This window comes from Schistocerca nitens, chromosome 9, assembly GCF_023898315.1.
Source record: "Schistocerca nitens isolate TAMUIC-IGC-003100 chromosome 9, iqSchNite1.1, whole genome shotgun sequence".
NCBI classification, from domain to species: domain Eukaryota; kingdom Metazoa; phylum Arthropoda; class Insecta; order Orthoptera; family Acrididae; genus Schistocerca; species Schistocerca nitens.
The window spans coordinates 213,608,918-213,634,548 of record NC_064622.1 but is presented as its reverse complement, the minus strand read 5'-3'; the positions used below and the strand labels follow the sequence as shown (position 1 = coordinate 213,634,548).

General features: G+C 44.0%; 1 protein-coding gene across 1 annotated transcript in view; it reads left to right on the top strand.

The window, feature by feature from the left end:
- Window positions 1-3,539: 3,539 nt before the first annotated feature.
- The window catches only part of LOC126203525 (enhancer of rudimentary homolog), a 66,215-nt gene continuing 44,123 nt past the window's right edge, over window positions 3,540-25,631 (top strand). The window contains exons 1-2 of the mRNA XM_049937850.1: window positions 3,540-3,691; window positions 3,806-3,893. Of these exons, the coding sequence (XP_049793807.1) occupies window positions 3,602-3,691; window positions 3,806-3,893 (178 nt within the window). The 5' untranslated portion in view covers window positions 3,540-3,601. The remainder of the gene's footprint in view (window positions 3,692-3,805; window positions 3,894-25,631) is intronic.

Sequence of the window (25,631 nt, the reverse complement as noted above, 5' to 3'; positions counted from 1 at the left end):
CTCGCTGCTGTAAAAATCTTTTGAATACTGCCTTCAAGCTCTTTGTTTTCTGCTGTAACCATTGCCTTCCTCGATGAACTCCCATCTTCTTTCTCAAGGACAAATACACAATTTAAATTTAGAGACTTGGTTTTTTATGTCTGAAATGGTTGATGTTCCCAGTCTAAACACCTCAGCTAAGTGCAGAGCACCGATGCCTTTGCCTAATTGTGCAAGGGCTTTTCTTTTGTCTACCAACAACAAGGCACGTTTATGTTCCCATAATTAATTGGTGCATGTGAAGAAGCTTAAAGCTTCAAAACTGGTTGTGGAATAAATTAAGAAATTACTGGCATCTGAAGTGGAATTTTTATTCTAAAATATGTTCCCCAGTTGCAGATGTTCACTTGATCAAATATTTTGTCTGAGAAACAGTGAACCAATATTATCCACACTCAAAGGAGCAAATGCACTGACCATGAGCTATGCATCAGACATGGTTATGTTGGCTCTACACGAATTGGTCTAAATGTTGGCTCCAATGTGTGGGCACAGTAGCATAAACAATGACCAGTGTTGGTGCGAGCTCTGGCACTAATCTGTGGACTAAGGGGTATGCAGCACAGTAAATTAAAACACACACACACTCAAGACAAATCAGTGTAAACGTTAAGGTAATGACACAGGTTGATGTAGGCTGCATTGAATGATGGACACCACAGACACAATAATGTAAATATTGAATCTACAAAAATGTTTGATTGATTGTTAACTGGATGATTTTGTCTTTAATAAATTCACTGCAGATTGATTTGAGAACGATAGAGGAACGTGCAGTGTCCTTTATACTATAATAATCATATGATCCAGGTAATTGATAATCTGGATAGTTGGACTTCAGACAATATGTTACTTATGAAACAATTTGAAATATTATTAAACTACATGTCTTCCAAGCAGAATGAGATATAATTAGGTGGAAATCTTAATTTATATTTTTAGGACATCCTTGTTTTAGAACTGTACTTAAGTCATTTGCCATTTCCTGTAATCTCACTCCATTTACACGATTTGCAACAATAGTTGTAGATACATAAGGAATGTCAGATCATAATGTAATTCCTATAGCTAAGTCATCTGAGACCACAATAATCACCGGTTGACAATTAGTATAGGTTTGCTTGACATAAATAAAAATAAATGGAAAACTACACAAGTAATAAATGAATAAATTCACAAGAATGCAAGATACAAGCTGCAAAAATGCATGCAACAACCCTGGTGTTAATAAAAGATCAATGTATTCTGTAACACAGTTACAGTTACTTTGGAAACCATTCCTAAGAAACTAACTGATGGAAGCAGATTGAATTCCCCTAATCCTTGGGTTACAAAACGAATCAGAACATCATACAAAACTAAGAGAACACTTTACTTGGCATGAACAGAAACTGATGATGACAGCGTTAGATAACATTATTGACTCTGCTGTAAAATTCTAAGAAAAGTCATCAGAACATCAAAACTAGATGTACTAATGAAAAGCTCTCCGATTTCTAGTTGGGCGGCAGTGTTAACAAATCACCACCTTTCGATGAGTATTACAATCTTCTGGAAAAGTGTCCTGATACTGCTTTATTTATATTGGAATGGCCATCCCCTCCATCAGGCAGGGTCTTTTGCGGCTGGCAGGTACGGAGTGAATGTTTGGCGGGTGCAGCAGTAGAGTGGATGTGGACTGGAGCATGCACTTCAAGCTCTACAGTCTCTGCATAGGCGTTCTTTATCTGTATCACATGCTGGCTACTGCTGGATACATTCTCAGTTTATACTACCTAATGCAGGATTCCATGGTCAACTTAGATGATACCCTTCATTGCCATTGACTAGATTCTCATGGATCATTGTTTCTATTGACTGTTTTATAATACTTTCATAGTTGTCTCTTGTTTGGTACAACAATTTACTAAACTTCAGACATGTATTGTACTGCCAGTGTTTGAAGAATTAAGAAGAAAAATAAAGTAGGAGGCGTCTTGAGAGTTAATTATTTTTCTGTGTTCCTGTTGTGATTTTTGTATATTATACATAATTTCATATGTACATTTTTTGCATTTTGTATAGTACTGTAACAGAATCTTTTCGCTCTGTCTCTTTGTCAGTGTAATTAAGGAATCGGTCTTAGTTCTAATGTTCTCCATTAAATGGATGAAGACTGCTGTACATATAAATCTTTGTAAGTGATCTCTCTTAGAATATCAGAATTGTCAACAAAAGTTTAGGACCAATTCGTCGATTTACAACATATTTATTTGTGCAGTCTAAGAGAAAGCTCATTTTTATTATGACAATAACTGTTCACATACATAAACAAACGACCCAATAAATATGCTATAGACCCAACAGAAACAGAATGACAGCAGATCCAGTACCAGCAGTTACGGAAACTCTTGGGTGGTGGTGGGGGAAGCGCATATCATGTGGCCAGTAGAAGAGCAATTTATACTGGACTTAACGGTACGAAACGTCAAAGTTCCACAAAGCATTTCTGTTGATCGAATTCACGTATACCACAAACGAAGCTGGATGGAACTACAATGCCAAGAAGTCCTAGGAAGAAAAGGTATGAGTTATCATTGGATGTGTGTGTGTTCGGTGGGGGGGCTGAGCGTGAGATGGGGAGTTACGTCTTGTACTAATAGCAGAAGTTAACATATTATCGCCGCGCTTACTCACGTTACAGCAGTGGATTTTGTGCTTTGAGATCTCTTAATCTTTATTTCCGCTTTAATTTCGCGATAGTTTGTGAAGGCTACATGAGCATTGGATATTTTTCCTACGAGTGTGAGGTGAAATGTATAAAAGCGAAAAATTGTGTAGGTTTTACAGTCCCTATACAAAGAAAAAGTTTACATTGTGCTTAGAAAAGAACGTAAACAGATTAACAGCGAAAGAGCCGGGTCTACCAAAGGAGAAAAATACAATTGTTTTCATATATTTTTGTATTTGGGAAGAGCACAATACACGATGGATAAAGCAAAAAGGTATTACACATTGCCTTCTTAATACTGTTTAAGGTACTTTTATGTGCATGTTTACTTGAGCATATATGACGAGATTCGAAATATTTGGAAGTTATTTTACATATTGTTTCACCTCTCACCAATAAGGAAAATACACAATTTTTGGAATACTTTCATTATGAATTTCCCTTTGGATATTAATAACCTCTGCTGACATTGCTAGATTCTTAATTCTGTTACAAGATTCCGAATTTGTGTATCACATACAGTATTTCAAAAACCCACATTTACCTTCCATTATTTGGCTAAGCGAAGTGTTGTTGTGGTGACTTACCACAATAGTAAACACTTCTCTGTTTGACGGGGACATTCCTTTCTGTAGACGTGCACAGAGAATCACCCTGAAATGAAACAACTTCACCTGATGACTGTCATGTCAGAGGAGATGAGCACGTAGAGTGTTTCCACGATCCATTTTGATGGCACAATTTTTGGTGAAGGTATGCATGTGCAGGCTTGTGTAGCATGTTGACTATCAGCGTCTAGCTTGCAAAGATAATATTTTTCGAAATGTTTTCAATGGTGAAACACTTTGGTTTATGATACAAGAAGTTTGTAGGCAATACGGTGTTGTGAGAGGCGGCTTGGGTGACTTATTGGCTAATAGCGTCTTGCTAAGCAGGAAAATGGTATTGTACAGAGAATGAACTTTTTCTATATTATTTTTTCGTTTCTGGTAAAACTTCTACAGCTTTTAAATTTTATGGAACCAGTACTTGTCATAGGCTTGTTTTTTGTTGTAGAGTCACACGATACTTCTAATCCAACCCGCACCAAAGCCGGAAACGAGAACATATTCCGATTTTGAATCGGTCAATGAATGCATGGAAGGTAAGGCAACTGTACTCAGTGCGTGATAGAGAATTAACGCCACAAGGGAAAGTGTTGTTTTGGTATTTGTGGACGTGTTATACAAATTTGATAGTAGCTACGTCCTGATTAGCGCCAGAAGTTAGTAAACTATTAGTTAGCATATTTATCTTTTGTCGATCTTCTCATAAATCGTTGCAGCAGGTACAGGGAGAACAAATTTTCGACTATGAGCAGAATGACTGTTTATGTCCTCCTATGTTGTTGATGTTCTACATCAGATTTTCATTTCATTTGATCGGGAGGTGCTTCAAAATTATTCCATACAGTACCACTACCTAATCTTGTTTACGTTATCTTGTGTACATTGTAATTGTGGCAATTCTTCTGAATTAATTTTCGTTGGGGATCAATTATTCTGCCCCAAATTTGGACCTTACTGAAGAAAATTGTATTTACAATTCTGGTCTACATGAAATTGAGCTACATTAAAGTCAAAATTTATTTGGCTAACTGGGAAGTAATTTGTGAACAAATGGTAAAAGTTTAGAAACAGTTTTAGATGACCAGTTGCCTATGAGGGGAAATAGTGGTGTTTGGCATTTTTTTGTTTGGTAAGGTACTCTTGGGTTATTTCAATTTGTTTTTCCTTAGGGCTTAGTTGGACATAGAGCAAAACTTCAAACTCAGCTGTAGAAGGTGTAAACATGATTCAGTTGAGTGCTTGTTTTAATATTTATATCAGGTAAATAGTTTTGAGCAGCATTTATTTTGTACTGACATTGAAATATTAGTCATGTGCGACTGTTGCCTAATAGGTATGCATGGATTGATGGTAGAACTGCATTAAAGCACACCTCATCTAAAGTCACAACTGCTTGTGCTCATACAGTCACTGCAGTTTAGAATAACTCTGTTTGAACAAGCAATGGAAAGTCCAGGATTGAATAACGACAGTATTATGGAAAGGATGTATTGCTGCTCACCACATACAGGAGGCATAGCCGTAGACAGGCATAATGAAAAAGACTGCTGAAGTACTTACTCATAAGCTTGTGGACAAAGGTCTTTGCTTGAAGTAGAAAATGAACGCACTCACATACCACTCCCCCCCCCCCCCCCCCCCCCACACACACACAGCCACCCTCTCCAAAAGCTTAAGAGTAAATACTTCAGCATTATTTTTCATTGTGCCTGCAACTCAGCACTTCCTCTGAGATGAGTAGCAATCTATGCTTTCCATAATATTATGTCTGTTTTATACTGTGTAGGTGGAAATACAGTATGTGCTATGTGATACATGATGCACCTCTGTTTTGTGTCCCTGGTGTCATTCAGGCCATCTCATCCACCATCTCTGATTTGGATGTAGCCTGGCCATGCCAGATTTTAGCATTGTATCCGTTTCCATTTTGTAGCCCTGTAGAGTTTGGAAGTTTTGTCACTGTTAATACGTTGATTGTACAAAATGACACTTTTGAATATTTTGAAAATAAATTACCATTTTCTTGTCATCTAAATGATGTAACATGTGGAGACTGTGCATGCTGTTGTGTAAAGATTGCAGAAATAAATAATCTCATATACATACGTATTTTGCAAGCCACCATATGGTGCATGCTACCTTGTGCCTGTGTGTAAAAACATCAAGACAGGAGAGTAATGAATGATTAAGTTTTCATATTTTATTTTCCTGTAGCAATGGTTTGCCATTACACAGAGTATCACATAAAGAGAATGGGTTGACTCCTAAAAGGGATTTGTTTTAATCCCCAAAGCATGGGCTGTCACTCAGGAAATAAAATTAATAGTCATTGTTCCTTTGTTTTTAATTTTAACAACTTTCATGCATGTTTTAAAGGGTTTGTCAAAGGTAAAGCTATCAGCTTATGCATTATATCATCTGTGGTTGTAATGGGTAGATTTATTTGAGATTCGTAAGTGTGAAAAGTAGCATTCAGTGAAGGATGAACATTGTGCTATGTCTGTACAGTACTTTAACCAATTCAGTTACTAACACCCGTCTGGAAAAGTATTTTATCTAGTTTATAATTTGTTGGAGCCACTCTGGAAATTAAGGGGTGATGGATTTTTATGTTATACAGCTTGAGAAACTAATGTACATTAATAATGTGGGGGAGTTGGAAAATAAGTTTCCCCTGTCGACTGTGGTCAGAGTTGTTTGTGAAAGGAAAAAAAAAAGAAAATGAGACATTAAACATAAGACATATCTTTATTTTTCTACATAATTTCCAAGTACATTGAGACATTTGTCATGCGGCTTTATAAGCTTCTTCAAAAAGCCTTCCAGGAAAAAATCAGGGTATTGCATACGGAAGAAGTGTTGAACGGCTTGTTTGATGTCAGCATTGCTGCCAAAGCGTCTTCCATGGAGTCCTCTTCAAAGCAGGAAACAGATGGAAGTCACTTTGTGCGATATCTGGACTGTAAGGCGGATGGTGTAGGCGCTCCCAACCAAGAGTTGCAATTGTGTTTTGCATTGCCGTTGCCATTGCCGTGTGTGGTCTCTGAGAAGACCAGGCCACTTTTTCCGAATCACCTCTTTCAATTTTGACAGAGTGGCTCAGTACTGTGCAGCATTGATGGTTGCATCCTCCAGAAAGTCCAGCAGAAAACCTCGTTTTGTGTCCCAGAAAACGATGAGTAGCAGACGGAGTGCTTTTGAACTTCTTTCGGACAGGTGATGACGGATGTTTCCACTCCATGGATGCGGCCTTCAATTCGGGTGTGTAATGGTGGACCCATGTTTCATCCCCCGTCACAATCCAAAACAGAAGGTCATTGCCAGATTCATGGTAATGCACAAGCTGTTCCAGGCTGAATGCCATGCGTTGTTCCATGTGTGTCGGGGTCAGTTGGCGGGGCACCCATCGTGCTGACACCTTCCTGTATCAAAGAATGTCACGGATGATCTTGTGAACTCGCTCATGTCCGATTCCAAGTTCTGCCGCTACTCTATCGATGGTGATACCTTGGTTTGCTTTAATTTTGTCATTCACCTTCCTGACATGTGCATCTTTAGTGGCTGTGCATGTCCGTCCAGGTCTCTGTATGTCTTGCACTTGCTGACATCCATCGCTGAATTGCTGGCACCATCTCGACACCACGCCTGACCAATACATTTCAACAAGGCAGTTATGAATTTCTGTGCCTCATACTCCACTTGCCCATTCATAGCAGGTAACACCTCTCACTTCCACCTTTGACCATGACTCCAAAACGCACCTTCTCTCCATAGCTCCGGGCAAAGACTGAGAAGCTCGCCTCCACTTTGCGCAGACCTGCGACAGCGCCATCTGCTTGATCGTGGTCGACCTCTACCCAGTGGTGTAGCGGAGTCTTCCACGTGCGTGTTCATCTGCTGTGTTGTCTTTCGCCCCTATCACACAACTCTGCCCACAGTCGACAAGGGAAACGTATTTTCCAACTCCCCCTCATACATGTAATAACTACAAAAATTGGATACTTGAGCACTGCATTTGCAATAAATAAATTAACATATTCGGTGCGCCAGGTATGGGAACTTGAATTGAGTACATTACAGGTGCTTTTGTTTCCACACAATATTGTTTCCTGGACCAACAGCAGCTACTTAAGAGTAAACTTATTCTGAAAGAACTAGTTTTCCCATCATACGTAGATTAAAAAGAAAATAAGATACTCAGTACATAAATGAAAACCCTAGGGTGGCTTTTCTGGGTGTTAGTTATGATAGGCAAGCTGACGTCACAGGCTGCATGTATGTAAATGCTGTAATGTACTCCACAGCAGTGTACTGACATCGTGCTGATGTCAAGGACTCTCCCTGTGTGCATGTGGCAGCAGCATTTGTGGGTGTAGGTCTTGTATTTTGTAAGGGTATGAGATTTTCCAGGTGTTTTGTAGCCAGAGTTCTTGAAAATAAATCGTTTCATTGATTGAAGGTGAAATCTTGTACTAATTATGAATATAAATGAACAAGCTTTATTAGCAGAAGATCTGTTTGTTGTTGAGAAAAATTGTCCAGAACTTAAGTGTAATTGATACGTAAGAGGTTTTATTAAAGAGCAAGTCTTGCTTTCTGTGTTAAATTACTTGTCTGACATATCCCACATATGCTCGCCAAACGAGGTGCCCCCTCCAACCCGAGAGCTCGTCACTCTTTGGCGGGTTCGTGCTTGGCTACAACAGGGCCCCAGCCTTTGCAGCAACTTTTCCCTTCCGTGCTTCATGTCTGTCCTCTTGCTATTCCCCCACCCCCACCCCTTAGGGGAACATATCTGGGGTGTTACTGGGAATATTCCACGTTGTCATCTCTGACATAAGAAGTCTCACCACTGTTTTGGTTCCTCCTTTTCGTCTTCCTTCCTAGGCGCTCCTGAAGGCCGGCCCACACATCTGACGTGTAGCAAGTGACTGGGTAACAAGTGGGTAGGGTTTGCATGTGCTTCCTGGTACAGGCCAGGCCCAGGGAGGGGTGATTGCCTGAGCTGTTACCTTCCCAAGTTGCTGATTGGGCCTCTGTCATGTGTTCGGGAGGTGTGACCTGAGTTGTAAACAATCATGTAAGGCAGGTGCGCCCACTTGCGAACGGGTCCCCCAGTTGGAAGGAGTGCGCCAACGGAGACGCTGGCAATCATGGGGATTTTCTCGTAATGATCCAATCATCTTCACAATCCATGCCTACAAAAAGTAAACAGAATGAGGCTAACGATTCAAAGACCCTTCCCATCTGCACCATGGTTCCTTGTGGTTTCATGCACTGAGGGCGGTCAGTCCTTCACAACGGTAAATCTGTTTATTATTCAGAAAGGTGTTCATGCAATTGCCAGCCCTGTGAAATCCTGCTCTTGTTTATGGAATGGCAGTTAGCTTTTAGAGACTACTTCTGATTTCCAAGCACAACTGTTTGACACCTCGCTTCTCCACAGCTATCCTGCTCCAGTCGAGGCCCATAGTACTTTGAATTCTTCCCATGGTGTTATTTAAACTAGGCTGCTCGACAGTCTGACCAAGGCCGAAATCCAATCATACCTCTCTGATTAGGGTGTCATTGCTGTCCATCAAGTGACGAAAAAGGTAGATTCCTCCTTAATGTCCAAACACACTTATTTTTGCACCTTTGATAGAGTGATGCTTCCATGTAAGATCAAAGTAGGCTATAAAATTATCGTAGTCCGACAGTTCATTTTGAACCCAATGTGCTGCTATCACTGTCATTGTTTCAACCATACTAGAACATATTTTCGACACCCAGCCAAATGTTTAACCTGTGATAGGGATGCCCATGACTATGATTGCCCACCTCCTTCTGCCACTGTATAAACTGCAAAGACGACCGTGCTGCCTCCTCTCGAGATTGTACCATGTATCTCGATGAGCGGGCTGTCCATGAGATCCAGGTAGAAGAAAAAGTGTCTTACCCAGTCGCACACAAGTTATTGGCTAGTCATAAAACCCTGCATTCTAAAGTCTGGCAGTTATAATTCTAGTCTTGCTATGTTTGCTCCATGAAGGACATGGTCATATAGACATGTGACCTCAAATTCAGCCCTGAGGTTGTGAAATAACTCAGTGTCCAGGTAGCATTGCCATCACCTCGTCCTGCTGTGCAACAAGCCATCAAACTCTCGCCTCAAGGGGCAAAGCCACCAGCTACACAACCGGCAGGCTGGAAAGGACAGGAGGAATACCCCCTTTGCCCCAGTTGGACTGGCTTTGACAGGGCTTGGTGGTTCACCCCCACCCTCTGCCTTCCCTTCCCTCTCCTCTCCTTTCCTTGTGAGGTCTGTTTTATCTTGAGTGTCTATCTTGTCTACCTGTGCTTCTTCCTTCATGCCCCTGTCATTAGTCACTTTCTTTCCCTCCTCTCTTCTTCTGCCTTCTTCCTTCCTTCTCTGTCATTAGTTTGTAATTTTATGGCCATTGTAGTTCCCTCCTATAGTGTGAGGTTTTATCGGTTTTAGTTATTCCAAAGTCGGATGGACTGATGACTGCGTAGTTTGGTCCCTTTCTCCAATCCAACCAACCTCCGCATGGAACTTCCTGATAGTATCTTTTTGTACAGACTGACAGTGGTGTCGGGTGTGCCTTCGTCATTGGTGCTGCTGTTTTTCGGTATGGGCTTTCAGCACACTGCTCAGTATTTACAGCCGAGCTCTTCTCCCTGTCTCAGGCCACAGAGTACATCTGGCGACACGGGCTTTTCAATTGTGTCCTCTGCTCAGACACTCTCAGTGCCAATCAGTCTCTGTGCACTGTACACCACCCATCCCTTAGTGCAACAGGTCCATGAAAACTGTCACTTGCTCACTCTTGATGGAGCCACTGTGCTGTTCATGTTGGTTCCTAGTCATGTCTGTCTGCCAGGAAACGAGGCTGCTGTTGCAGTCCTCGTACCTCAGCTCACTAGTTCCTATATTCGCTCTGATGTTCTCTGCATTGCCATCTGTCAGGAGGTGATGTCACTTTTGCATCACCATTGGACCTCCCTTCATGGGAATAAGCTTCAGATTATTACGCCTCTCTGTGGCTTGGACTACCTCCTTTGGCCCTCTGCTGACAGGAGGTCTCTTTAACCCTCAAGCGGGCACATCTTTGTATAAATCATAAAAAACTTTGTCTGCATAAAGTGCGCCAATCATAAATAACATTGTCTTGTACCGCTCCATTGTTGCTTCGGAACTGTGAGCCCATACCTAATCTTTCATTATTGCTTCAGCTGAACCAGTGTTAAGTTGTGCTGTCAGATGTCCAGCAGTAGTATAAAATAAAGTGCGCGCTAGGTGAGAAAAAATGTACTATCATGCAAGAAAATGCCCCAGATTCTGAGCTAGCAGCACAATCCCACATTGAGACAATTGTATACAAAATAATTAGCAATAAGCTGTTGGCTATGATAGGATGCAACTGCACTATTTAATGTGTAGGGTGTGTCGTCACTGTGGGTAAGACTTTTACATGGCATAAGTCGTGTAATGAAAGTCTGTTTTATTATTTTCTAATGAAACAGTTAGTTACCTCATTTATCGTAAGTTTATTTCGCCGTCGTTAGATTAAACTGTGATTTTGTTCATTCCTATTACTCTTGGTAACATGAAGAGAGCTATTCTTTATATGTGTACAAAGTGGACTGCCTGCCCGCTCGTGTTGCAAAAATCAGTGTGCCTGCTTGAGAGTTAACTAGATTGTGTCTAGAGCTTTGCCTTTTTAGCCACCGCCATTTGTTAAGTGGCGCTCCACCACCACTTTGTTCACATTGTGCCATGTTTTAACTGTCCACCATTTCCTGATGGATTAGCAGACGACACTTGGGCTGTCAACTGCATTTTACTTTCTATATGTCATAGCGATATGGCGAAGGCCATTTTATTTTTAGTCCTGGACCTCCATTTCTCTATGGTGCATATTATAGCCCTTTCTCCATGTCCATGTTATTAGCTGTGTTCTCTTACATCGATTGGAATTGATGTGTAGTCTTTTTTAACTCCTCTCTGTCTTCATGTGCTGCAATTTTGACTTGGGTGTGTATGCCCCAGCTGCCTTTTGCACCCTAAAACAAAACAAATGAGGTAGCATAGTGATTAGTGCACTGGACTTGCATTCAAGAGGGCAGTGGTTCAAACCTGCATCTGGCTATCCTGATTTTGGTTTTCCGTGATATCCCTAAATCGCTTAAGGCAGAAGTTGGGATGGTTTCTCCAAAAGGGCATGGCTGCTTTCCTTCTTCATCCTTTCTTAATGAGAGTGTGTTCTCTGCCTCTGATGAACTTGTTGTCGATGGGACATCAAACACCAATCTCCTCCCCCCTCCTCCTCCCCCCCTCCTCCTCCCCCCTCCTCCTCCCCCTCCTCCTCCCCCCCCCTCCTCCCCCCTCCTCCTCCCCCTCCTCCTCCCCCTCCTCCTCCCCCTCCTCCTCCCCCTCCTCCTCCCCCCTCCTCCTCACCCCCCCTCCTCCTCACCCCCCCTCCTCCTCACCCCCCCTCCTCCTCACCCCCCCTCCTCCTCACCCCCCCTCCTCCTCACCCCCCCTCCTCCTCACCCCCCCTCCTCCTCACCCCCCCTCCTCCTCACCCCCCCTCCTCCTCACCCCCCCTCCTCCTCACCCCCCCTCCTCCTCACCCCCCCTCCTCCTCACCCCCCCTCCTCCTCACCCCCCCTCCTCCTCACCCCCCTCCTCCTCACCCCCCTCCTCCTCACCCCCCCTCCTCCTCACCCCCCCTCCTCCTCACCCCCCCCTCCTCACCCCCCTCCTCCTCACCCCCCCTCCTCCTCCTCACCCCCCCTCCTCCTCCTCACCCCCCCTCCTCCTCCTCACCCCCCCTCCTCCTCCTCACCCCCCCTCCTCCTCCTCACCCCCCCTCCTCCTCCTCACCCCCCTCCTCCTCCTCACCCCCCCTCCTCCTCCTCACCCCCCCTCCTCCTCCTCACCCCCCCCCCTCCTCCTCCTCACTCCTCCTCCTCCTCCTCCTCACCCCCCTCCTCCTCCTCCTCCTCACCCCCCTCCTCCTCCTCCTCCTCCTCCTCCTCACCCCCCTCCTCCTCCTCCTCCTCCTCCTCCTCACCCCCCTCCTCCTCCTCCTCACCCCCCCTCCTCCTCCTCCTCCTCACCCCCCTCCTCCTCCTCCTCCTCCTCCTCCTCACCCCCCTCCTCCTCCTTCTCCTCCTCACCCCCCTCCTCCTCCTCCTCCTCCTCCTCACCCCCCTCCTCCTCCTCCTCCTCCTCCTCCTCCTCACCCCCCCTCCTCCTCCTCCTCCTCCTCACCCCCCTCCTCCTCCTCCTCCTCCTCCTCACCCCCCTCCTCCTCCTCCTCCTCCTCCTCACCCCCCTCCTCCTCCTCCTCCTCCTCCTCCTCACCCCCCTCCTCCTCCTCCTCCTCCTCCTCACCCCCCTCCTCCTCCTCCTCCTCCTCACACCCCCTCCTCCTCCTCCTCCTCACACCCCCTCCTCCTCCTCCTCACACCCCCTCCTCCTCCTCCTCCTCACACCCCCTCCTCCTCCTCCTCCTCACACCCCCTCCTCCTCCTCCTCACCCCCCCTCCCCCTCCTCCTCCTCCTCCTCCTCCTCCTCCTCCTCCTCCTCCTCCTCACCCCCCTCCTCACCCCCCTCCTCCTCCTCCTGCTCCTCCTCCTCCTCCTCCTCCTCCTCCTCCTCCTCCTCCTCCTCCTCCTCCTCCTCCCTTTCTCCCCGTCCTCCCTTTCTCCCCGTCCCCGTCGTCGTCCTCCTCCACTTGGGCTCCGTGCCATCTCAAGATTGTGGAAGCTGTACTTTGGCATCATGATGTGCAAAGTAATTGAAGGCAGCAAACTATTTTCTGCACAACCCATGAGGTCAAGGAATAATGATCACCAGGATATTATAACAATAGTTTGTATTATGAGATATTGCAAGTTTAGAGTTTGTTCGAACAAGTTGTTACTATATGATTAACCTCTGATCACATTTTGGAATGAAAAAAAAAAAGACTTCCTGTCAGAGTTAATTAGTCCTGGTTTTGGTGGAGTTGAGCTCTTCTTAGCCATAAGAAGAATTATCAACGAGTTGGGGGTTCACAGGTATCTCGAAGCTGAAGACCAGCAATGAGGTAATTTATAAATTCAACAAACCCTCACAGTGTGTAAATTGTGCTGTCAGAGCTGGACTTCAATCAGACATCTATCAGCTACGAGTAAGTGGTAGTCATAGCACTCAGAACCCAACTGCTAAGCAACTCCCAAGCAGTAGTTGAATTACCTTACATCAGACAGCAGAGTTTTCCGTACCAGGAGGACCTCTCTTATGTCATTCTGCAAAATCTCCTATGGGCATGTTCTTATATTTGATTAGAAAGTTCAGATTCTTTGACTCAAAAATTTCATTATTTATTAGTGTTGTTTGTGCCATAATCTCGTTTTACACCCTAAAAGAAAGGCACATGCATGCCAGAACTGCTCCTTCCTAAAAGTTTTTCTCTGTAATCAGAAATTACATACATTATTGGGTCATGTATTCAGCAACAAGTGATAAATTCAGTACTCTCACATTAATGATCAAATTACAAATATTCCTGACATACTGTGGAACTCACAGGTTAGTCGATCAAACCTGTGACCATTCATGCTGCACTTTCGTATCCCTTATTAATCTCATTTGCTATGGGTTGCACACATAGGAAATAATCTAGTCAGGAAGGGAAATAGAAATTGCAAATGAAAAAAAATTGCATATGATAAAACTTGGTATTTTTCTAACACTTACACAACAAGCAGATAAGGGAGAAAGACAGAAAGAGCAGTATGGACATACTGTTGGCTCTAGGTTGACTACATGCTAAATATTTTTTGAGTGTGCTATTAGCAGTTGCATAAGAAAAAAAAACACTTATGTCCTGAATGAAATTTTCACTCTACAACAGTGTATTGTGATTGTGATTTTGTGTGTGTGTGTGTGTTGATACGATACTTCGTGGCAGATGAAAACGAGACTCGGTCCTGTACACAGTTTTAATCTGCCAGGGAGTTTCAGACTTTTGTATGTTTGAAAATTTGAGGTAAAACAACTACAGAAAATTCACAACTGCAATTTTATGACTTGCCATCTCGCTTACTATGTTCCACAAATTCCAAGTAACTGACCACTTGCACAATTTAGCTCATTGGGATTGTTTAACATGCCATTTGAATTTTTTCAGATTAGACAACAGTATGAAAATTTCGGAAATGTATTTACTGCTGATAAAGGTCCCATTTTTCATACTGCTTGTCAGGTTTGTTGTAAATGCATGTCATTGGTGTCCTTGTCGCAATTTTTGTATTGTGGTTGATACCTCATCTTAAAGTGTATGATTTACTCCCAGGCAGTGCTATACAGTCAGTCTGAGACCAGTCCATACAAGGCTATCACTTACGCAAGTACAGAGATCTCCCCCCCCCCCCCCCCCAACGGAGATTAATAGTTCGTGCAGTCAATGTGGTCCATTCTTCCTGGCTGGTATAGAGTATTTTAGCAGACGTGACCATAGTAGTCATAAACTTTGAGAAGTAGTGTGTACATGCTGTCTGAATTGTGGGCACTTATCTGTTGTCAGTCATGATTAACTTTGCCATAGGTCAAAAGCTCACACACATCGGATTTTTTTTCCAAACAACTTTGGTGGTGTCTCAAATCCAGAAACAACAAATGTTGCCACACTATTCATATGCTCTGCATATTAGCCGTGCTTATAAAATTCAGTAAAATGATGATGATTTCAAGGTTATTGGCACTCTTACCTTAATGTGACTGTATACATTTTATGAAGTGAAGAAAAGAAGTCTTTCATTGCTAACATATATTTTATCATGAAAATATATTAGTAGTTCTGTGACGCTGTGTGATAATGTCAATTTTTGGGAGGGTGTGGAAAAAACCTGTGAGAAGCGCAACACACCAAGGGGAGTTGGAATGCCTGTATCAACAATGTTGAATCGTGTTAACTGGCTTTTTCGCATCTCAGAAATCACTGTAGCAATGGACCTGGACCTGCTAATGGACATTGTACGTCATGTTCTTAGTGTAATGTACTAAAACTATTGCATTTCAGTGACTGGTTTTGGAAATACAGTTTTTTAACCATACAGTTAAACTTTTTTAATAATTTTGTGTGCTTGCTCCAAAGTAATATTAGTTACACTTTACATTGTGTTTTTCAAACAGTGGAAAGTTGCAAGATAATGGTAATATGGAAAGGTTAGTTTGTTCCTCACCACATACAGGAGACATTGCATTGCAACATGTGCTATGAAAAAAATGATAAACATTTTTAGCATTCTTTTCATTGTGCCAGTCTGCAACTCATTGCCCCCTTCTTTGTGGTGAGTAACAGTCTATGCTTTCCATATTATTACATTGTTTTTATTTTAGTGCGCTCGACTCAGTATCTGGTTGCTGCAAATCCCAGAAAATTTGGCTGTACTACCTTAAGTAATTCCTGAGATTTAGGGAAAACTCTAACAGAAAGTGTAAATTTTCTGCAGCTGCTTCTAAATTTTGAAATGACAAATAATTCCCCTCCTCCCCCTCACTCAGAAGCACTGTACACCACAATGTGTATCATCTCTTGACCATTTTCCAAGAATCTTTTCTTTTATTCCTTATGGACTCCTTGGTGGCCTTTACTGCAGCATACTTTGCTTTATTGGTGTGGACCTTGGCCATCTGTTCAAGTTCTCTGATCCAATTTACTCCAGGATCAAGTCCTGTACACTGTCACACATTCCATGTTGCCATAATTAAAAGCAGCAACAGCTTCACAGACCCCTCATTTTATTGTCTTCCCCCTAACAAAAATAAATTGTGTATGGAATTGTTGGAAAGTCTCTACCCATGTAATCACTTCAACAATTCAGGATGTGCTAGTTCCGTAAATGGGCTTTGACCTCCTTGACTAGTTAGGGGTTGAATGTTATTGGCTATATGAAGTTTGGGAGTATTGAGTCTAGCAATATTTACCCTATGTATCTGCTCTGCGAGGATAAAGTTGACGTATAGCAGGGTGATCACTAACATTAATAACACACAAGATGCAGTCATTTGCTCATTGAAAGCTAATCGCTAACAATTTGGGGAATAGTTTTGAACCCTCCCAAAATTTGAAACCTGTGTTCCTCTTCACAAATCATTGCTCAGAATGGAGTGCATATCTCCAGAAAAATCATTTAACACCTTATTATAAACATAGAAACAGCATTCAGTTAAAGGCTGCACTAAGAGTCCTGTGTCACCATGATACAGAGTAGTGATGGAAAATGAGAAGGGGGGGGGGGGGGGGGGGAGACTGTGATTGTATGAAGCCTGAAGCCATGGAATGGCATCATGACTGCAGAATGGGTGTAGGAGTAAACTCAGGATGTTAAGAATTATATGAGAGGTTGAGGGATGTGGGCTTGAAACTTTTTGATAGGATATCACCTTCTCAGCAGACAGAGTACAAGTGAAAGATACAGCTGAATATTTCAAAGCCTGGGTAATTTTGGGTTATGTGACCAATGGGTGACAAGTAGGGGTGGCATGTTTGTTAAGCAGTCCACATACAATATGTGAAAGTTTTCATAGATGAACTATTATAGTTTTATGACATCACATCTACATCGATACTCTACAACTATTATAGTTTTATGACATCACATCTACATCGATACTCTACAAAGTGCCTGGCAGAGGGTTCATCGAACCACCTTCACAATTATCTTACTATTCCAATCTTGTATAGCGTGCGGAAAGAATTAACACCTATATCTTTCCGTACGAGCTCTAATTTCCCTTATTTTATCATGGTGATTGCTCCTCCCTATGTAGGTTGGTGTCAACAAAATATTTTCGCATTCGGAAGAGAAAGTTGGTGATTGGAATTTCGTGAGAAGATTCCGTCGCAACATAAAATGCCTTTCTTTTAATGATGTCCAGCTCAAATCCTTTATCATTTCTGTGACACACACTCCCATATTTTGTGATAATACGAAATGTGCTGCCTTTCTTTGAACTTTTTCGATGTACTCCATCAGATCCCACATCACGCAGCAGTATTCTAAAAGAGGACGGACAAGTGTAGTGTAGGCAGCCTCCTTTGTAAGTCTGTTACATTTTCTAAGTGTCCTGCCAATAAAACGCAGTCTTTGGTTAGCCTTCCCCACAACATTTTCTGTGTGGTCCTTCCAAGTTAAGTTGTTCATAATTGTAATACCTAGGTATTTAGTTGACTTTACGGCTTTTAGATTAGACTGATTTATCGTGTAATCGAAGTTTAATGAGTTCCTTTTAGCACCCATGTGATTGACCTCACACTTTTTGTTATTTAGGGTCAACTGCCACTTTCCGCACCATTCAGATATCTTTTCTAAATCATTTTGCAGTTTGTTTTGATCTTCTGATGACTTTATTAGTCCATAAACGACAGTGTCGTCTGCAAACAACCAAAGATGGCTGCTCAGATTGTCTCCCAAATCGTTTATATAGATAAGGATCAGCAAAGGGCCTATAACACTACCTTAGGGAACACCAGAAATCACTTCTATTTTACTCGATGAATTTCCATCAGTTACCACGAACTGTGACCTCTCTGACAGAAAATCGCAAATCCAGTCAAATAACTGAGACGATATTCCATAAGCATGCAATTTCACTACGAGCTACTTATGTGGTACCATGTCAAAAGCCTTCCAGAAATCCAGACATACGGAATCGATCTGAAATCCCTTGTCAATAGCACTCAACACTTTATGTGAATAAAGAGCTAGTTGTGTTTCACAGGAACGATGTTTTCTAAGCCCATGTTGACTGTGTGTCAGTAGACTGTTTTTCTTTGAGGTAATTGATAATGTTCGAACACAATCCTGCTGCATATCAACATTAATGATATGAGACTGTAATTTAGTGGATTACTCCTCCTACCTTTCTTGAATATTGGTATGACCTGTGCAACTTCCCAGCCTTTGGGTACGGATCTTTTGTCGAGCGAACGGTTGTATATGATTGTCAAGTAAGGAGCTAATGCATCAGCATACTCCGAAAGGGAGGACCAGAAGACTTGCTTTTATTAACTGATTTAAGTTGCTTCACTACTCCGAGGATATTTAGTTCTGCGTGACTCATGTTGGCTGCTGTTCTCGATTTGAATTCTGGAATATTTACTGCGTCTTCCTTTGTGAAGGCATTTCAGAAGGCTATGTTTAGTAACTCTGCTTTGGTAGCACTGTCTTCACTAGTACATCCATTGCTATCGCGTGGAGAAGGCATTGATTGTTTCTTGTCGCTAACATACTTCACATACGACCAGAATCTCATTGGATTTTCTGCCAGGTTTCGAGACAAAGTTTTGTTGTGGAAACTGTTATAAGCCTTTCACATTGAAGTCTGCACTAAATTTCAAGCTTCTGTAAAAGATCGCCAATCTTGGGATTTTGTGTCCGTTTAAATTTGGCATGTTTGTTTCGTTGTTTCTGCAACAGTGTTCTAAACCATTTTGTGTACCAAGGAGGATCAGCTCCGTCGTTTGTTAATTTATTTGGTGTAAATCTCTTGATTGCTGCCAGTACTATTTCTTAGAATTTAAGCCACATCTGGTCTACACTTATATTATTAATTTGGAATGAGTGGAGATTCTCTCAGGAAGGAGTCTCTTTGCCCTTTTCTCCGCTGCGGCATTTGAGACCTCTCTTCCTTCCTTTCCCTTTGTTTTTTCCCTTTCTCTTTTTTCCTCCCTGTGCGTGTCTGAAGGCTGACCCACGCATTTTCATGCGTAGCCGGTGACGGGGTAACGCGTAATTCCCCACTCCGGGTAGACAGGTAGGACACATCCGTACCCCCTGGTAACGGCCAGGCCCAGGGAGGGGTGATTACCCGAGCTGGTACCTTCCAAAATTGCCGATTGGTCCCTCCGTCCGTTTCTCGGGAGGTGTGACCTGAGGCGTGAACAATCACCTAAGGCGGGAGTGCCCTCAGAGAGGGCCCCCACAAGGGAGGAGCGCACCATAGGAGACGCCGGTAATCATGGGGGATACTTCCGCAATGCTTTCCTCATCTTCTATGTCTGCTCACAAGCGTAAGTTCAATGAGTCTCAGCCACAGACAGTTCTTCCATCGTTGCCACAGTTCCTTGTTTCTCGGTCTGACGAAGGTCACGACTTCTCCATGGTCAACCCTTTCATTATTAAGAAAGGTGTCGACGCAATTGCAGGTCCTGTAAAGTCTTGTTCCAGATTACGAAATGGCACCTTGTTGTTACAAACAGTCAGTGCCCTCCAGGCACAAAAATTGCTGCGTACTTCACTGCTACACACCTTCCCTGTCCGGATGGAAGCACACCGCACTTTAAATTCCTCACGTGGGGTCGTTTATACACGCTCCCTCGACGGATTGTCTGACGAGGAAATTCAACACTACCTGTCTGACCAGGGCGTAACGGCTGTTCATAGAGTCATGAAAAGGGTTGACACGAACATGGTTCCAACCCGTACTGTCTTCTTGACATTTGACAGAGTTCAACTCCCATCAAACATAAAATTGGGCTATGAGAGAATTTCCGTTCGCCCTTACATCCCAAACCCCACGCGTTGCTATCGGTGTCAGCGGTTCAATCATACCAGCTAGTCCTGTTCCAATCCGGCCAAATGTGTTACGTGTGGCAAGGATGCCCATGAGGGTGCTTGTCCACCTCCATCCCCTCGTTGCATCAACTGTATGGGTGACCACGCTGCTTCCTCTCGAGACTGCCCCATTTTTAAAGACGAAAAGCTCATTCAGGAAATCAGATTGAAGGAAAAGGTGTCGACCTTTGCTGCTCGAAAATTATTCGCCAGTCAAAAGCCCACTGTGCCTCAGACAGGAAAATACAGCACTGTCCTTGCCTCTCCTCGGCCAACAAAGGAGGTGGCCACGCAGACTTGTGATCTCACCTTTAGTGCCACGGTCGTCAAACCGGCCAGCGCAAAGATCGCCCGTTCAACCTCCGCACTTTCGCCTGCTCACTCTATGGCTCACCCTTCTGCTAAATCTTGAGCCCAAAAGTCAGACACCAAGACTTCGAAAAAAGAGCATACTCGTGAAGATTTTTTATGTACCCCAACTTCACAACCATCGGTTCCTCCTTCATCTAAACATCATGTTTCCAAGAAGGCTAATAAGAAACCCAGTTCCTCTCCTTCTCCACCAATGCTTGTTTCATCTACAGCACCACCTGGCGGTAACCGCCCTCGGCCGTCTTCTGTGTCGCCGAGGCGCACTGCTGGTGGCCAATCAACCAGCCAATCGCTGGTGGCAGGAGCTGCTCCTGAACAACCCATGGATCAGGATCTTCTGCCTTCGGCTGAATGCCGTTCCATGCTGTCAGTCGTAAGCTCTGAGCAGTCGTTGAGTTGATGGCAACCTTGGTCACATTCCTCCATTTTCTGTTCGCCCTATGTCCATTATCCACTGGAATATCCGCGGCATTCGAGCCAATCGGGATGAATTGTCAATACTCTTACGATCCTACTCACTGGTCATCTTCTGTCTTCAGGAAACAAAACTGCGTCCCCATGACTGACTTGTTCTCCCCCATTTTCAGTCCGTCCGATTTGATCTCCCCTCTGTTGAAGGCATCCAGCACATGGAGGACTTATGATTCTTCTCCATGGTACCCTCCATTATCACCCAATCCCCTTAAACACTCCCTTCCAAGCTGTCGCTGTCCGTCTTTCCCTTTCTGGATACACCTTTTCTCTTTGTACTGTATACTTTCCATCATCCACATCAATGGCACGAGCTGATCTCCTTCATCTTCTTGGTCAGCTTCCGCCCCCCTATTTGCTGGTTGGGGACTTCAATGCCCACCACCCGCTTTGGGGATCTCCACATCCTTGTCCGCGTGGCTCACTATTGCTAGATGTCTTCCACCAAGGGGATCTAGTTTGCCTCAACACTGGGGACCCTACATTTTTGTCTGCTTCCAAGACAAATTTCTCTCATTTGGACCTATCGGTCAGTACTGTTCCGCTAGCTCGGCGCTTCGAATGGTTCGCCCTTGATGATACTCGAGTGACCACTTTCCATGTGTCCTTAGACTGCAGCCTCAACTGCCATATATGCGCCCGCGACGCTGGAAGTTTGCCCAAGCCAATTGGACACTTTTTTCGTCTCTAGCGACATTCGATGACCGTTACTTTCCTAGCGTCGACGATGTGGTCAAACATACTACAGATGTTATTCTTAGAGCAACGGAACGTTCAATACCACGCACCTCCAAATTGCCCCGGCGCCCCCGAGTTCCTTGATGGAACGAGGCATGTCGCGACGCAATACGTGAGCGGCGGCGTGCTCTTTGCGTTTTCAGGCATCATCCTACTTTGGCCGACTGTATCCGCTATAAGCAGTTCCATGCGCGATGCCGTCACGTCATCCGTGATAGCAAGAAGGCAAGCTGGAACTTCTTTACTGGCTCATTTAACACCTTCACTCCCTCCTCGGGAGTTAGGAGTCGGATTCGACGGTTATCTGGAGCGCCTAGTTTCTCCGCGGTCTCTGGGCTCACTGTCGCGCATAATACGTTAGTGGACCCCATCGCAATTTCTAACTCATTGGGTCAACACTTTGCTGAGATTTCGAGCTCTTCACATTACCCACCAGCGTTTCTCCCGAAGAAATGTGCAGCGGAAGTGCAACCTCTTGCTTTCTCCTCCCAAAATCGCGAAAGCTATAATACTGTTTTCTCCATGCGGGAACTCCAACATGCACTCTCTTCTTCTCGCTCCTCCGCTCCAGGACCGGATGGTATCCACATCCAAATGTTGCTGCATTTATCAACCCATAGTCTGCGTTACCTCCTTCGCCTTTATAATCGAATTTGGAGCGACAGTACTTTTCCCAGACAATGGCGGGAAGCTATCGTCGTTCCTGTTCCGAAACCTGGAAAGGACAAACATCTCCCCTCTAGCTATCGCCCCATTTCTCTCATGAGTAGTGTATGTAAGGTTTTGGAGCGTATGGTGAATTGCCGTTTAGCTTGGAAGCTGGAGTCCCGCTGTCTTTTAACATCTGCCCAATGCGGTTTCCGCAAGCATCGTTCTGCAGTTTACCATCTTGTTGCTCTCTCCACTTATATCATGAACAATTTTCTCCGGAGACGCCAAACAGTAGCAATATTTTTTGATCTGGAGAGAGCATACAATACCTGTTGGTGGACAGGCATCCTCCTCACACTGTTCTCTTGGGGCTTTCGAAGTTGGCTGCCCCTTTTTCTTCGCGAATTTATGGCAGAGCGCAGATTTAGAGTGTGGGTGAACACTACTCTCTCCCGTACTTTCTCCCAAGAAAACGGGGTACCCCAGGGCTCCGTGCTGAGTGTTGTACTGTTTGCCATTGCCATAAATCCAATTATGGACTGTCTCCTTCCTGATGTCTCAGGCTCCCTCTTTGTGGATGATTTTGCGATCTACTACAGCTCTCAACGGACCAGCCTTCTTGAACGACGTCTTCAAGGATCTCTCGATCACCTCCACTCTTGGAGCATCGAAACCGGCTTCCGCTTTTCTCCCAGTAAGACCGTTTGTGTTAATTTTTGGCGTCGTATGGAGTTTCTTCACCTTCCTTACATCTAGGACCCGTCAACCTTCTGTTTTCGGACGTCGCTAAATTCTTCGGTCTTATGTTTGACAGAAAACTATGCTGGTCCTCCCACGTTTCCTATCTTTCGGCTCGCTGTCTGCGATCCCTCAACACCCTCCGTGTCCTGAATGGTACCTCCTGGGGAGCGGACAGAGTGGTCCTTCTCTGCCTCTATCGCACCTTAGTGCGCTCGAAATTGGACTATGGAAGTATAGTTTACTCCTCTGCTTGGCAGTCTATTCTTCAACATCTCGACTCTATCCACCACCGTGGATTACGTTTAGTGTCTGGAGCTTTTTACACCAGCCCTGTGGAAAGCTTTTATGCTGAGACTGCTGAACCTTCGCTGTCCAATCGGCGAGCAGTCCTTTTGAGTCGTTATGCTAGTCATCTGTCTTCCATGCCTGCTAATCCAGCCCATGACATTTTTTTCGACGCCTCCTTGGATGTAGGGTATACGGGCCACCCTTCCTCCCTACTACCATCGGGAGTCCGCTTCCGTCAACTGCTCCATTGTCTTTCCTTCCGCTTTCCTAAAACCTTCTTGACAACTTGGGGTACAGCACCGCCTCGGCTGCGTCCCCGGACCTGCCTGCTCCGTGACCTTTGTCAATTTCCCAAGGATGGTACCCCTTCACTTCTTTATAGTTGGGCATTTGTAGCTCTATGTGCACAAATGAAGGAAGCTACATTTATTTACACTGATGGCTCGAAAACATAGTTAGGTGTAGGGAGTGCCTATATTGTTAGCGACACCCCAAATCGATTTCGGCTTACCGGCCAGTGTTCAGTTTATACTGCGGAGCTTTACGCTGTTCTCCAGGCTGTCCGATACATCAGTCGCCATCAGCGGATACAGTATGTTATCTGTTCAGATTCTCTCAGCTGTCTCCTCAGTCTCCAAGCTCTCTACCCTGTCCACCCTCTGGTCCACCGGATTCAGGACTGCCTCCACTTGCTCCACTTGGGGGGGGCTTCTCTGTGGCGTTCCTCTGGATCCCAGGACACGTTGGTATCTGTGGAAATGAGGCGGCCGATATAGCGGCAGAGGCTGCAGTCTCTCTTCTTCAGCCAGCTATTCGCATGATTCCCTTCGCCGATCTACGGAGTGTTTTATGTCGTCGTGTTAATCTTTTATGGCACGCACATTGGTCGACACTTCCCAATAATAAATTGCGGGACGTGAAAGCTCTTCCCTGTGCTTGGACCTCTTCTCCCGAACGTGTCATCGGGAGGAGGTAATTTTAACTAGACTCCGGATAGGGCACTATCTTTTTAGCCATCGACATCTTTTAAGTGGTGATCCTCCCCCACTCTGTCCCCACTGCTCTCAGCTGTGGATGGTAAGACACCTTTTACTTGAGTGCCCCTATTTTACTCCGTTATGCATTCGTCTACAGCTGTCACCTGATATATCTTCCATTTTAGCAGATGACACACGCTCAGCCGATCGCGTTCTCGAGTTTATTAGTGCCAGTGAGATGACGTCAGTCATTTGAAGCTCTTTTTGGGGACAACCAACCCCTTTCTGTAGTGGTTTTTAAAGTTTTCCTTCTGCTTTTAGTTTCTCCAATTTTTTGATTTTCGTTCCCATTGCTGCTGATTTCCATTTTCGTTTTTTACCTTTTCCTAAGTGACAGACCGGCTCTAATGGCCATAGCAGTTTTGCGCCCTAAAAAAAAAAACAAAAAAAAAATTCGATCTCGCTGTGACAACCCTGTGTTCACTAATCCCTGAATCAGTTTTGATGCTCATTATTAACTCCGGATTATTTGTTGCTAAGAGGTCAAATGTGTTTTCACAACCGTTTACTATTTGTGAGGGCTCATGAACTAACTGCTCGAAATACTTTTCAGAGACTGCGTTTAGCACAATTTCAGATGATATTTTATGCGTGTCTCCGGAATTGAGCATATATTTTCGCCAACATGTAGAGGGTAAATTAAAGTCACCACCAACTATTATCGTATGAGCCGGGTACGTCTTTGAAATCAAACTCAAGTTTTCTTTGAACCTTTCAGCCAGTGTATCATCTGTATTGGGAGGTCGGTGAAAGGATCCGATTATTATTTTATTCCAGTTGCCCATACTAACTCACAGGAACTATCTACTTCAATTTCGCAACAAGTTAAACAATAGGGAATTTCTCGTTCCAGTGCATTCCAAAGCATGATAGACTGAATAAAACACATCAGATTTCTGCTTCGGGGAAGGAATAAGGCCAGTTAGATGCAGAATCACCTTCCGTGTCACAAGCAGAACTAAGTAGACTCCTTACCGGTTTACGTCATTTGTAGAAGCAGCACACATTTGTAGGATTTTGTGTTACAACTTACCTCATACGTATATATGGTGTATAAGAGCACTGCATCTGCATGTGTGCAAGCTGCCCGCTTCCTTCTTGTAAGTGTGTACCAGCTGTTATGGAATGTATGTCTGGCTTGCTTCATGATGAGAATCGTAGGCCTATGTGAGGATGACATTAGAGATGTGGGAAGAAGTGCCCTGAGAGATTTGCTTGATTAGTTGGCCAGGACATATTCTTCTCTTTGAGTTCAGTGGAGGGGTGACAGCAGTGGAGACAGCCAGAAACATTTGCACCGTGTGTGGGATTAATGTCATTGGATACAGCACGGCAAAAAAAAAAAAAAAAAAAAAAAT